Here is a 14,874-nt window from a genome sequence, read left to right as displayed (position 1 = left end):
AATTTCTGCAGCTTGATTTAACCGGCCTGTGAATGATTTTGTATAACTGAAACGTTTCCTGGTTATTGTTCGGTATTTAAATTCGTGGCGGGTATCGCGAAGGAGTTTTCCTGTTAGACGTGCATCGAATCCCCGTTCGGTACGTGAACGTAATGCAGCCCTAAGTGGTTGTGAAATGAACGGGGATCGTATCGCGTTATAACGCAATATTCTCACGTTGCAAATATTTTAATCGGAGCGGCGGAACGATACTGTCGAGCGAAACGTTCATTGCATTCTATGAATGGATTACGCCCGTGTAATTCAACGTATTTCCTGTGCGGAACGAAAGTACGTTCGTGAAACAGAAATGAAACTCGTGTCAAGCGAGACACGCGCACTCTCGGCTACGAAATTATCGGGACATTTATTTCCTGTCTTCGGAGAGGGCTTGTGAAAAAAAAATGCCACGAATTCCAACCGTATGAGAAATCCATTCTACGTGGAATCGAAGAAAATGCAATTGATGCTAATCACCCCATTGTCGTACTGCTAAGGTGCTAATAGAAAGTTCGCTGTACGATAATATGCACATTCTAAAGTGACTTACACCGTTAAATTTGGATAATCAAGTTCAGTTGTTGCATAAAATCATGTGTCACCATTGTAGTCAGTAATCGTAGTCGTTCGCAACCAACAGTCAATATCATTATCCTTGATCCTTTCACGCTCATTTATCAATACCAAACACCAATGAAAATTCCACGGTAACGATAATAAAATTCTATCAAGTACCCGTAACTACCCCTAAAGACGGACCAGAAGTCGAGGTCCAGAAAATCGTCACTCTAAACGGTTCCATAAAAATCCTGTCGGCAAGATCCGCGGCTCGCGCAGGACGACAGGCTGAAGACGCGGGCTGGATCCCGTTGGGGGCAAAAACCAGCGGAGATTAGCGAAGAAATGCGGGGGTAAAAAGCGAGTAATAGAGGAGCCGGGAGCCGCGAGTCCCGGAACGGAGCGCGGAGGGACGATACCCCAGGGAGACACGTAGAGACGGAACGAAATTAACCGGAGCTCAGCGAGGAGGAACCGGACGCGAGCGCATAATGCTGTGCACACAGGAGGGCCGGGCACACGTGCGCGCGTAACCACGTCGTCGGGTTTAACAGTCTCTGTACGATCTGTGTGTGTACAGGGCCGAGTGTTCTCTGTACGTGTGCGTGGATGCGTGCACGTGATACGTCCGTGTCGTCGGCTGTCCGTAACCGTTGCCCTGGCTAGGAATCCGGCAGCCAGGAGCGGTCGATCGGTCTAGACGAGGTGTGCGTCCACGCCGTCCGACGCAGAGCCGTACGCTGTCCGGACAATCGGCCCAGACACGACATACAAATATGTGCGACGAGAGATCTATTAATTACAACCAGCGGCAGCCGGCTCTGACTCGCATCGACGAGCGCGAACCGACCCGCCTCGTCGGCGATCCGGTGAAACGGGACGCAACCGGAACTCGGGGCCCCGGCAAGAAGAATGGGTTTCGCTGCGCGATCGAAAGTGCCTTTTCGCTTCTTTGATGGAATAATTGATTGAACGCCGCCGATGTTCACCGAGGGCAATTAGAGGGCGGGTTTCAGAGGCCGCCTTAAGTATTTCGTTGAGGATCAATGGGTCACCGAGGGGGATGTTATTTAATTCGCGGCGCTTAGTTGTGGGTGGTGTTGCGCTGTGGGAGGTGCGTGATTATTCGATTAATTGCCGGAGGAGAGTTTCTTCTTGAGGGTTACATGTGGATTATTGTTTTATATGTTTCTATAGGTTTGTCTGAGAGGCTTTAATGCGCTCGCGATGGGTAGATTCCTCTCATATGCTAAATTCTAGCACGGTATGAAAAATGGAGATAATGCGTAAGAATTTTTATATATAAGTAGCAATGGGTCGAGATAATTATTGAAGACTTGTGTCGTAGTTCTCTTTGAAAATATATTGAAGAGTGTTTAAATTTTTATAATACTGTACATTAAACTTTTGAGAATTTAAAATCAAGCTTCGACGCAACTCTATATATCACATTTGAATAATGCTTAAAAAATGTGGGAAGAACGCCTTTTCACGGCGATATCATAATAAACGAAGTCGTTCTTATGGAGTCCGTGCATGCAGCTCTGAACGAGGACTCGTTGTTAATAAATACTTTTATTGGGATACGTATCGATGAGGAATAAATTTGAATATTTATAGCGAGTTCAAATTAGCGAAACAGGAATCCTCGGTTAATCTGGATTTCCGATCATCCGGATCAGATACGGTCCCATTAAACCCCGGATATGAGTTTCCACTGTACATGCAAGATCCGCCGCGTGTCTCGACTTAACGAGCCTTCATACACAAAGTACATGGTCGAGCCTATTTTCGAACAAAAATCTCCGGATCAAACTAAAATATTTTATGTCGTGTACACAATTTTTTATAATACTTAATTGATGTAACAGAAGGTCAGAAATTGGGAACTGAAAGCTTGCTCCATTGCTTCCACAATCTTCCATTATCCAGATAATTTTTATAACTCCTCATTCCCCCCTAATTCTTACATTTCTTCGGCGTACTCAACGTGACGCGACAAAATCAACAAAACAGAACCCTAATTTCCACACTCTCCAACACCCTCTTCTCCGAATTCTCCCTCTTCCAGCGCGACAAATATGTAGCACATCGTTTTCTTCACCAGTGTAAGAACATCTCCACAAATCAGCTTTCCGTCAGCGTGTCCGCCTCCCAGACTGTCGGACGTAAAACACCGTGTACCCGTCGGTGCATCCCATCGCGCGGATGATCGTCGCGATCAATCAGATCGCAACCACGGGAAAAAGTGCCCGTCCTCTCCCTCTCTCTCTCTCTCTCTCTCTCTCTCTCTCTCTCTCTCTCTCTCTCTCTCTCTCTCTCTCTCACACTCTCCTCACCCCGTTGTCCGGGTCTGGTGCCGTCGCGATTATTCCCGGCTAGATACGCCGTTGAAACGCCGTCTCGTCGGAGGTGCATATCCTAGTGGTGGTCGAAGTAGAAGCGACGTATCGCCCGCACACACAGCACGCGATGGGTCGGTCCTCCTATCGCCGCCAGACGGCTTCCGTCTGGGTAAACACACCGACGTGGTGAGCAGCCTGGCTGGCAGGGCTTACCGACTACCTAGGGACATCCATCACAGGATTATCGCGCGACCATGCCCGCGCGCGGTCAGGACGTGCGGGCCTCTCCACTATACGCGTCCTCTCTCTCACCGTTTCACCCTCCGTGTTCCTCCCTTGCTCCTCGTCGAGCCGCCAAAGAGCGCGCGTGTGCGAGCGTCCGAGCGCAGGTATGTAAGACTACGTGTCCGCTCGTCTGTCTGTACGCCACCCTCGACGATTCCTCGGCGGTACGCGTCTAACTCGCCTGGAAATTGACCGATAAAGTGCTCGAAGAGCGATTCAGAGGAGAGAAGACGGGATGAGGGTAGCCGGGACGGTGCGAGGAGGGGAAGGAGTTGTAAAATTGTCGAAGAACGTGTACAGGTCAGGGGAGCAAGGGGTTAGTCGAGGGGGCGAAGTGGCGAGCGATGTAAATCCTAAAGTGAGGAGTTCTGGTGTAAACGATGAACATGTGGTTAGGGTCAGCCGCTTTGATGTGGAATGTACGGCTAAAATGGTACAGCATAATATTTGGGGCTTCTAATGTTGCCTATTGCCGTTTAACGGTTATTAGTGTAACGAGTTGCGTTACAGTTTCTTCTTTCTCGTTTGTAACAGAGGCGCGAAGAGGATGTGTTCGTTGGTAGTAAACGAATCTGATCGAGTTTTTATAGTGTCTGTCGCAATTAGTTGAATGTTTTATATTTAATAACAAAATTGTCCAAGAAAAGTTAAAAAGAAACAATTCTACAGGAAGGAATGAAACGGTAGAAATTTGGCTGACTACGGACGTCTGGATCGACTGCATTAGCAGTCGCGGTCATTTCAATTCACGCGTCTGTACAAGCATAAATTAATTAAACTTTCAGAGAGACGTAATACTATTTAACAAGTTACAATTATTTAAAATTGCATACATCTTTATAAAACGCATCACTAATAGTTACACGAATGCAGTTGACGCAAGAAATGTAATACGAATAGCAGATTAAAAAAATCGAATCTAGAGAAAAATAGAAGTGCAACGAGTACTGGAATAAAAATAATCGATTTGGAGAACGTAAGAAAGAGAGAAACGTGAAGAAGGACAGGACGGTGTGGCGGGAGGTGAAGTGGAGAGTAAAGAGGTAATAGGGCAGGACATCGCAGAAACGTCGCGTCGAGTTTGGTCAGGATATGCGGCATCCCTGTGTCTGCTCTCCATAAAGCCGCCGAAGTGTGTATGTGCAAGCGTCTGAATGCTGCATGTAAGACTACGTCTGGCCATTTGTCTATATGCTTGTCTAGGACGGATGCACATGCACGTGTATGCATTCTGCAAACGAGACATATGAACGAGCAAGCGACAGGCGACGATCTGTTACCTTGTTTCACGAGCGAAAGCTTCGGCTGTGGTTCCTTGTTCCGTGGCATTAATTCCGCATAGCTTCACTTTTTGAGATCAATATTAATTAGATTTACATATTATATTAACTGCATCGAGTTTGATCGTTTCATACGTTTTTTAGAAAATTTATTAGCGTACGATATTCACTTATAATAATACTTTAATTTTACTTTGTTTTGGTGCTTGTATTATGTTATACAATTACCAACATATTTTTTATTATAGTAGTATTAGATATTTCAGTCATGGTACATAAGTGAAATTAAGTTTTAAGTGACATAGTCTACGAAGTATAGCGTTAAAATTCTATTTGAACTCGTCAGAACGAAAATAATTAAGAATATCGAAAATCGTAATTTTTTGATTACCGTGTCGGAAAAATGCCGTCGAGTAATTCCATCATTTAAATGAGTCTTAACACGGATACGTACACGTACACGCGAGGTATACACGTACGTACGAATACACGAAGAAGTTGAAGCGCGACGAGAACCGGCGGTGGTGACGAGGACGAAGGTACCTGCGCCTTAGTTTATCTAGTTTAGTCTAGCAAGTCCAGAGTCTATAGACGACCAAACACTAATTAATTCTGTGCAAACATGCCGCGGCTCAGCGACCAAGAGATCGTTGGCTCCGATGGCTGCGCAAGAACGTTCCTCCAAGAGTGGAGGATTCGTGGAGTTCGTGCCGTTTCATTTTGGACTTGCTTTTCGAGTATTTGCCAGGGTAAACATTGACCGAAAGTAATTGGCCCACATTTTCCGAGTACACGGCTTCCGCTCCCGCTGCTTTAAGTTATTTCGGTGCACGCTTCACGATCAACGTCGCTTTTAATTCGATCTACTCGAGGGGGACCCCGGATATTCTCTTATTTCTTTTGTAGGCACAGCATCCTCCTTGAATAATTGCAGAGGAAGTAATTCCGATGAAGTTTCCATTCTTAGCATCACTTTCATGTATTTCAGTTTTTCATTTTAATATTACTTCTACAGTTTTTAATTATTTGCTATATGTAACATAAAATATTTTAAATGGCTAATATTTTATAGGCAATTTCGCTTGTTTCATAATCGTTTGAGATCGTAATATATGCCACAAAAATCGATACTGTTCCATTAACGATTTTCCATACATATGTACCTATATCGTTGCAAAAACTTTAGAGCGAGGGATGAAGGGGTTGAAATTATTCCACAAATCCTACCAATCGATCCCACCCCAAAAAATCCACGCTCTTACTATCGCGTCTGTCGCAGCTAATCCACTTGAAGCATTCCGCGAAGGAACAAGGTAATCAGAACACGGGGTGCACTCTTCCATAGTCGAGACACGTTCCCGCGTTGTTCATTCAATTTTCGCCGTTGTCGCTTCGACAGCCGCGCGTCAGACCGCGACTCTCAGGAGTAGGGGGTCCTCTCAGTGTAGGAAAAGAAAAGGGACGCCGTTTGAAAGCCGTCGTGGGAAAAGCGCGAAAAGACAGAGACAGAGAGAGGGTAGACGTGGGCCGCGACGTTTATTTCCACAGGTAACACAGAGCGTCGCCTCCACCACCGCCATCGACGCCGCCGCCGCCGCCGCCGCTGGCAGACATAGTGGCGACGTTGTAAACGAGCAAAGTTTCGAACCCAATATGCTGTCTCCGCGCTCCGTAGAGCCCATATTCAACCTGTCAAGGTGCGGTGCACGTGCGTCCGCGTCGCTTCCCGGCATGCCAGACGGGCAAACCGGGACAAACTTTCTGAACTGGCACAGACCGTCTGGCACCCTACCACCTACCGCCGGCGGACCCGCGAATTCTCAATATGTTATTGTACCACCGGCACCGTTTTATCTGGATGCCTCTCCCGACTAGCATCGAACGACCGACTGCTGCCGGTGTCTGGCTCTCCTCTAGCCCCGGAATTTCCTTCCGGAAAGTTCAAAGGTGCACATGCACCGCGCGCCGCCCCGATTTCGCTCGAGACGTCTCCTTTCTCTCTGGGGAACCCACCCCCTCCGTGTATTAACGTAATACGGATGAACGACGGCAGCCTTTTGTGTTTCGTTGCTTCTGATTAGTAGACGATGATTAAATGCTTTTCGATTTTTATCGTATTTTACAATTACTTTGTGGTTTGATGCGTATTTAAATTTTACATAAATCCACGTACATTTAGTGTTTGACAATTTGTTCATGGTACAATCGTCATTCGTGTGGAAAAGAAGAATTGTTGAACCATCGATGGTCGGGGAAAGGGTTCTTGTACCGCAGAGAGAAATGGGTGGAATGCGACGCGGCAGGGTAAATACAATAGAATGCAAAGCGTACGAGCTAAATGGAATGGCGTGCAGAGTACAAAAGCTGAGGGAAAGTATGTGGGTAGAAAAAATACGTAACAGGTCGTAGACATTCCAGACGCGACGACGAGTTTGTGTCGCCTAATTGGTAATCACGGTACATTGCCTCCGCTTGCCTGTGTCACTCATCCAACCGGTTTGACCTATTTGCCTATTTTCCACCCTCTTAGTTCGCGTCTCGGCTCTGCATAACGATTTTCCCGTGTCTATCCTCCCTAGACGGTTTATCATCCATTTTACGATGAGTTTTGTTACGAAATGGAGGAAGCTTGTTTATATCGGGAAAATTTTTACAAATTTTGTGTAACGAAATTATTAAATCAAGCTGTTATTTGAAGTGGCATAGTGTAAAAATAAGGTGGATAATTCTAACACTATTATAACATCACAATTGATCGATTTAGTTCAATTTAATCGATTGAGATTATCGATTGGAACGTTTTAACCCTGTTGAAGCCATTGGGTCATTTTCAACTTAGTCGTGTTCTCTTTTTTTTCTTTAAACAGCTGCATTGCTTCGACATTAATATAAAGAGGTTTTAAAGTGCACAATTTTATATTTTATCCTATATATGAATACTTTCAGTTTTGAATGAATTTTTGAGAATTAGTAAAATTGAAGGAAACTGATGTAATTTCAGGCACCTACGGTTGCATTTCGAGTGGTCGACGTTGAAGATTTGCATACGATTATTACAAGATCATTATATCATTACAAGCGTTGGTAAAATTTATTCCGCGATTTTTATTTTAATCACACAGACCGATTTGATCAATCTAATTACTTGAATATTTTACGTACACTCAAAGAGTCGGTGGAAAATAAATTCCGAGTTTCCATTAAATAATTGTCTGATCAGACTTATTTAAAGTCTCACGACCGACGTCGTCTGACGCGAGCTAAATTTTTTATTCATAAACCGAGCAGTTTTCCGACGAGGCAGCCGCGATATCTGGGTCGCGACATTCGAGTGACGATCGATCAGTCCCGATGGGAATAATTCAATGATCGAACGAATTGTTCGGCTCGCTTGGCCGTCTATAGTTGATATTGCCAGGCTGGTGCTCGGTTCAGCCACCGATTTATGTCCGTCTGCATCGTACATAAGAAAGCGGTCGCGCCGCACGATCTGCGTCTGCCCACAGACACTTTTAATCCGTTTTTAATAAGTAATCCGAGTATCATTGTCCCGACCATCTGTCCATTGTGAGGCAGCTGTGATAAGTTTAGATCGGCACGGTCGATGGCCCACGTACACTCTCCTCTTTGAAGGATCGGGCCGGGGCGCGCGATCGTCTCGTACTTTCTGCTCTCACGACGAGATCAACGAGAATTTTATTAATTTATGGTGAAAAATTGACAGGGACTTGTTGTTAATAGCAATTGCCGGTGATTTTCGAGCAATAGTAGTAATGTATGTATACACATACGTAATGTATAAGTACAAGTATATTCATATGTGTAATATATGAATGAATTTAATAATAATAATAATAATAAAAGGCAATATCTGTCTCTGAGAAGCAATAAAAGAGACGCGACTCGACTCGACGTGGCGTTATATCAACGTTAGGTAACCGTCAAAAATTCACCGTGCGATGACTCGACGATGAACCAACAGAAAAACTAACTCCGTTCCGCGATAACGTTTCGACCGAGAGAGATTAATCATGCTCGTGACATAAATCAGGTAAAATATGTATATTCGCGGGGTTTCATTGGCCGCGGCTGGAGCGTGAGGCCGTCGAGGGGAGGGATGGTAACCGGGAGGATGGAAAAGAAATAGAGACGAAGAGGAGAGGTCGTGGTGGTCGTCTTTTGCCAGCAACGGGATGAGAGGATGGACGAGCGAGCGCCAGTTATAATATATATAAGTGGTCTAGACAGGCCAGACGGATGCATCATCGCCATCATCGCCGAGCGAGAAAGCGAAACTCGAGTCGAGCCGTTTTGCTCCTGAACGTCTCGCGAGCTCGTCAATCGAGTAACGAGCGCTCATTTTACGCGCACGATAACGCGTCTGTCGCTCGATCATGGCCCGTTCTCGTCTTTCCATCGTCTTCGCTCTCTCTAACCCTTTTCCGCGGATTTCACTGTCGTCCGCCGTTGCTTTCTCGCCTCCTGCCTCGGGAGATCGAGCACGACGACGGGCTGAGCTGGAAAGCTGGCTAGGTACGGTCAATGGGTGAATTCCTTGGCTGCCTGTTCAAGTGGTTTCTCGAGCTGTTGCAAGGGTGCAATATTTAGGAACGTTGGGAATGCCTGATGGTAACTGAATTAGACGAATCGGATACGCCAGGTTGTTGGAAATAGAACCAATTAAGTTTCGCTTTATATCATTTTGGTTGACCAAAGTCGGTATGAAAAGGTACGCTGCCTTTAATCTCATTAAACTGTTCTGCTTTTGCAAATTTCGATAATCAACGCTGTTTTTATTCAATATTTTTACACGTAAGATATTAGAGTTCTGAAACTGTAAACATGTACACACATGTGCTGTAGTTAATCTATTTTTGCACTTTTTACGAGTACTTTACTGTGAGAATGGCCTCCGAGCCAGAAACGAAACAGTCTCATATATCGATCGGGAATTAATTCAGCAGAAATGTTCGAAAAATCTGTCGGTTATTAAAGCAACATTTTTGCGGCGACGAACAGTGAGAGATCGATGCAGCGACCCAATATTTATCAAAACCGTGTTAATTATTATATACTTCGTCATTCCTTACCTTACCGTTTCTTTAATGAGTTATTTCTGCCGGTTTTGCTGAATTCCACGTAGGCGAAAGTAAGAACACTCGACTTGGTTAAAGGCTGAAAACCATTCGCCTGTGTTGCATTTTGCAGCTACTTGAAACTTATAAACGAGGTTCTTTTAAGACACAGCAGATGAGCAAAGGAACTTTACGAAATGCATCTCGAGACTTTCCGCGGTACTTGGCTCTTCGTCAAACGACCGAAATTCCTCCCCTACTCCGGTTAATATTAAAATACAATAAATACTAGTTCTCTGCATTCTGAATAACCCGTACTTCGCCATTTTAAATACAAAAATCTGGCAATAATTATACGTACCTCGTTCAGTTCTGCTATCGCACAGAGTTAATTAATCTTGAATCCAACTTCTACAAGAGCATCTCGTTCGCACACGTCAGAGAAACCCCGGTCCACCTCTCGACTTCATCTTCTGCCTCGAACGACAAACCTCCATCGAACGTTCAGACGGTATCCATCCCCGTGTTATTTATCAATTTTATCGCCGTGTCGTTCGTCTCTCGGTAAGGCACGCTTTTCCCAGATATTTTTACCTCCGACCAGATCGGACGTTGTTTTCGCGTTCCAGAGCAGCCGGGACCCTTCCCCCGCGTTTCCTTTTTACGCTCTTTCCATTCTTTCGTTTTCGTCTCTTTTCCTTTCAACCAAGTAAGTCAAGTGTCGACGGAGCTAGATAGGGCCTCATTTACAAGCCAGACGGGGGAGTCCACTTGGCCCAAATACGAGCCGAGAGAGGGTGTTCCGCCCAGTTGGTCGCGACTCAAAACTTCAAGTAACCCTCCCCACCCGATAAGAGTTGCCAGCCGAATAATCTTTCGCCTCGTTCTTCGATCTTGTTTCTTCTTTCTTTTTTTTCTTTCTTTTTGCTTCTTTTTTTTCGGAGGGGGACAGAGATGTCGGGAATTAAGTATGCAGCGAACAATGCGACGATTCAGTGGGCAGACAATCGTATTTGAAAGTAGAATCGCTCCTTGTAATTGGAACGACGCGATTGTGTTTCTGATAACGGGGGCGAGGGGGATTAATTTACATTGTTGCTGACCAAACTAAAGTTCACCTGATACGCGAGCACGTTCCGTGTTTCAGTGGTTGATTAGCTTGTTTGGTAATTTGTTCTGTTATTTTAACGTTCACCGAGTGTATGGAAAATATTTCCTTTTTACAATCGTTGTATCATATTTGTCGTTTATTAGTCATCAACTTTCACTGTTACTCATGTTGGAATATTTCATCGTTCATCGTTCAGCTCTTCTCTCGATTCTCTTACACAGTCAGAATCCAAAGTTTCTTCTAAACTTTTAGGTAGATAAATTTTCCATCTCTGAAGTTTGTGAACCAAGTAACATACGATCTTCTCTTGAATTTGCGCTTTAACTTGGTGTCACACGAACGACACAATACTCAGAAGCGCATTAGACGCGTGACATTTGAAGCGCAGCACGGTGGCTGTTTTACATATTTCCTACCATTTTTAAACACCTTTCACAATACACATCTCGTAGGCGAAAACCGAGCGAATACATCAACGTTATTTATAATAGGGAACCAGTTTTTCTATCCACGTCTACCACAAAAATATCGCGTCAACGTACCAGCTACGCTACTTCGTAGTACGTCCGATCGCGCGACATACATTCATTTACCATAATTAAATGAATGGATAAGCAAACAGAAAAAAAGGGGAACGGGAATGGGGGGAAAAAAAGGCGCGTTTATGTAAAGCAGGGCGAAGCATTACGCTTGGGCAAAAATCTGCTTATCTCGTATTCATTTATGCTCTGCTTGCAGGTATCTTTGACGAATAATCCGTGCAAAACCGGTCTCGGGGCAACGAGCGAATTTCCTACAATCGAACTAGATTCAACGACGGAAAAGAAGCAGGCGTTGTGGCGAAAGACTCAGCTACGGTACAAAGAAATAACCGACCAAGCGAAATAATTGCACCGTGAACGGTCCGCCCGTGGAATAACGCTCGATTTGCATTGCACGCGCTTTTTCATCGGCCCGACACGGTAAGCGATGACAATTACGTTCTCCCGTAGGAATCTTATTACCGTGACACGGATACGACCATTTTCGCTAAACGCTACGTCGTTTATTGTACTGTTGGACGCAAGGGTGCTCCTCTGGCTCGCTTGGGTTACATTTTACCGAAACGCGAATGTCTAATTTCAAATCTCAACAAATTAATCGAAGCTCTTCCTTCGATTCGATGAATTTTACGGATTTTATCTCGATGGAAATTGAATAGAATGTAAGAGGGGAAGAAAGAAGTATTCTGAATGTTAATAAGAACATTGTTTTGCATATGTGATCAACATTTTTTTAATTGTTAGATATAATTTACTCACGGTTAGTTTCGTATGATACACATTTTTGTGTAATTCTCTTCTTCATATTGAACATCTATATTCGAATTGGTTAACATAAAGGAAATTTAAAAGAAAACTATTCTTTCTTCTTAAATAATGTCTTAATGTTACTCTAATTATTCTAGTTAATCAATTATACGTTTATGATTAGTTTTTAATAATATTCAGGTTTAGAAATAATAAAGAATTGTTGAACTTCGAATACGATCTGAAAAAGCTATAATTGAAATTGTTTTATTAATTCATTTTGCAAATTTTTAAAGGTAATAATGAAAATATACGAGAGAAGAATTTTAAATTTTTCATATCATAGATATTTTTAACTCACATTCGTGAATGTTTGGTGGCGTTTTTCTCAAAGCTTACTACTGGCAACGAAGCCCTTCTCGTATGCAACAGTACAATTGCTAGCAAACTGTAAGCAGCATAGAATCATCGCAACGTGCAGTTTTGCTTAAACTAATACATACAGGAATCGTGCGAGCTGTACGAATGGAGAAAAATTGTCTAGCTTCAAGTACAAACTAACGTAAGAATAAATAAGAGAATGTAAAAGTTCGGCGGTACACGCAGTTCATCTAATCATTGCAATTTAACTTCCCATATATTTATTCGTCATTTTCGTGTGCTATGAATTGTGAATATTTTTTCAATAAACAACCAACCTCCTATGTACTTCGTGTATGTAAACGAGCAAGCGTAATTAGTAAATTTCACGCTTTTTATTTTACGTGAAATACTAGTTTGGGGATTGTGGATAGCCGTTGCGTCTCTCATTATTTTACGCTGTAGATAGTACGAAGTAGTTATGCACTTATCTTATTTATATTACCACCATTGTTCTTACAAATTTCGTCGAGGTTCGTTATTAGATTGTTGGTAAGAATTAAACCTCGACTTTGGCTGCTGTCAAATACACGCTGTTTGCTCAAATTATTCGAAAATGTGCATTCAACACATCTCCTTAAGACGTTGCCGCAACCATTAATCGGATCGACTATTTGTCAGAATAAAACAAACGATTGTTACTGTTGTACGATGTCTTTTAATTGCGATGTAGCGTTGATAAAAATATTCGACAGAATGAAACGCAGAACGCTATCATTGATACAATATCGATCAGGTAAAGAACTTTATACTTTTAGTACACGACACGTTTGGAGAACAGCATGACTTAATATTAATTACTATTTTTTAAATCCTTTTTCTATATGCACACAGATATGTATTAATATATTCGTGCGTATAAAATGTTGCAATAAACCTTGACATGCATGATGACAAGCACTTGCACGATAAATCCTCGGCTATAATACAAAAATAAATATCGACAGTTTATAAAAGTCAGATGCTTTATAGAAAACATTAATCGTGACAAGCTTCGCGTCTAAACGTTAATTATAATTACCACGGCGATTTAGTAGAAGTTTCACAAAATTGTGGAATGAAACTAACGAAGGAAAGCTACAGATGGATGAAATCGAGGAAGAGCGATCGCGTGCTCTCCCCGTCCGTTCGAAGCGAGCAACAATCATTCGAGGTTGCTATTTCCCGGCGTCATTAAGCCGTTAATATCACCGCGGGGAGAGTAATGAGGGGTAGAGGAGCAACAGGAAAGTAATGTTAGGCGGATCGAAAACGGGGCCCCGTTGCAATTGAAGCAGAGAGAGAGAGAGAGAGAGAGAGAGAGAGAGAGAGAGAGAGAAAGAGATGAGGCTTAGAGACCGTTCGTTCGTTTAATTCGTGGCGAGGTTCGCTCCTCTCTGGACACTCGGTTGCACCGGCGATATTTATAAAGCAAACCTCTCGGTGCAAAGACCCCGGGGGCGCGTAGCGCGGCCGTAAGTTTAGGCCAAGCCCTTAACTCCTTCGGCACGTCGTAAGGTTTTCATAATAAACTACTTCCAGACGACGCTCGATCTTCATTATTTTTACGGGAACCCACCGCGGCGACGTCTGTCGCGATGGCCAGGCAGCCGCGCGCGTCCCCGTCCCCAAACGATTCCTGCGATCGGTCTGTTAACATTCGAACCGCGATTCGAACCGCGCACCCCGTGTTTTCGTTCGCCCGTTACGCGGGTGCAACGAGCTCCCCGACAGGCTGTTATTAGGTCTTAATACGTGAAATTTGTGAAACGAACGAGATCCCAACGTTACGCTCTTCGAGAACGTATACATATTATAATTATTCCAAGTGGGAGAAAATTGAAATCTGCTTGAGAATTTGTTTGAGAAAATAGTTTGGGGGATCAGCAAGCGGTCGCAGCGAAACGGTTGAGTTGCACACCAGTTGCCATCCACCCTTGCAATAGTTTCAATCAACGAACTATAATAATTGAATTTTACGATTCAACACCGTTGGACTACATAAAATATATAGTGTATATAGTAGTTTATAATTTTCAATCTGCAAATATGCCTGCCTATCTCTTCGAATGGAGCTTAATTAATGTTTAATTCCTATCGACACTCGACACGTTGCATCGCGGAACAGAACGCTGTCGCTCAGCGATCGCTCAAAAGAAGTTCCACTCGACATAAGACCGCGAGGGGTTAACAGTCCTCTAATTCGCTGTTTAAATAATTTACAAATATAGGGCAGTACCGATTTGATCGTTAGACTGACAATTAGCGAGGAAGAATTCATTGGTGGCCTGGATAGCTCAATTGGTTAGATCGATCATTGAACGATGAAAGTTCGTGTCCTGCTTCTGTAAATGCAATTAATCGATATACTTTCTCCTCTTATAGATCCAAATCGAAACTAATTATCCTTCGTGTACATAAATCGCGGGATAACAATAGTAACAATGATAATCTTCGTGGCTTTATTATTATCGCGTTACTTAAAATCCGTTG

The 14,874-nt window shown here is 43.5% G+C and overlaps 1 protein-coding gene and 1 long non-coding RNA gene across 3 annotated transcripts in view; one reads left to right on the top strand and one right to left on the bottom strand.

Annotated features, from left to right (window-relative positions):
• Nucleotides 1-11,765, top strand: part of LOC143422625 (angiogenic factor with G patch and FHA domains 1) — a 28,830-nt gene extending 17,065 nt beyond the window's left edge. For both annotated transcript variants that reach the window (XM_076893414.1, XM_076893415.1), the window contains exon 9: nt 11,432-11,765. In XM_076893414.1, coding sequence (XP_076749529.1) covers nt 11,432-11,581 — 150 coding nt within the window. In that variant the 3' untranslated portion in view covers nt 11,582-11,765. The remainder of the gene's footprint in view (nt 1-11,431) is intronic.
• LOC143422636 (uncharacterized) overlaps nt 1-14,874 on the bottom strand; it is a 134,988-nt gene that overhangs the window by 7,073 nt on the left and 113,041 nt on the right. The gene's annotated exons all lie outside the window — the stretch shown is intronic.

The sequence above is a fragment of the Xylocopa sonorina genome, chromosome 4, assembly GCF_050948175.1.
Source record: "Xylocopa sonorina isolate GNS202 chromosome 4, iyXylSono1_principal, whole genome shotgun sequence".
Lineage (NCBI taxonomy): Eukaryota > Metazoa > Arthropoda > Insecta > Hymenoptera > Apidae > Xylocopa > Xylocopa sonorina.
This window is presented reverse-complemented; position numbering and strand designations above follow the sequence as displayed.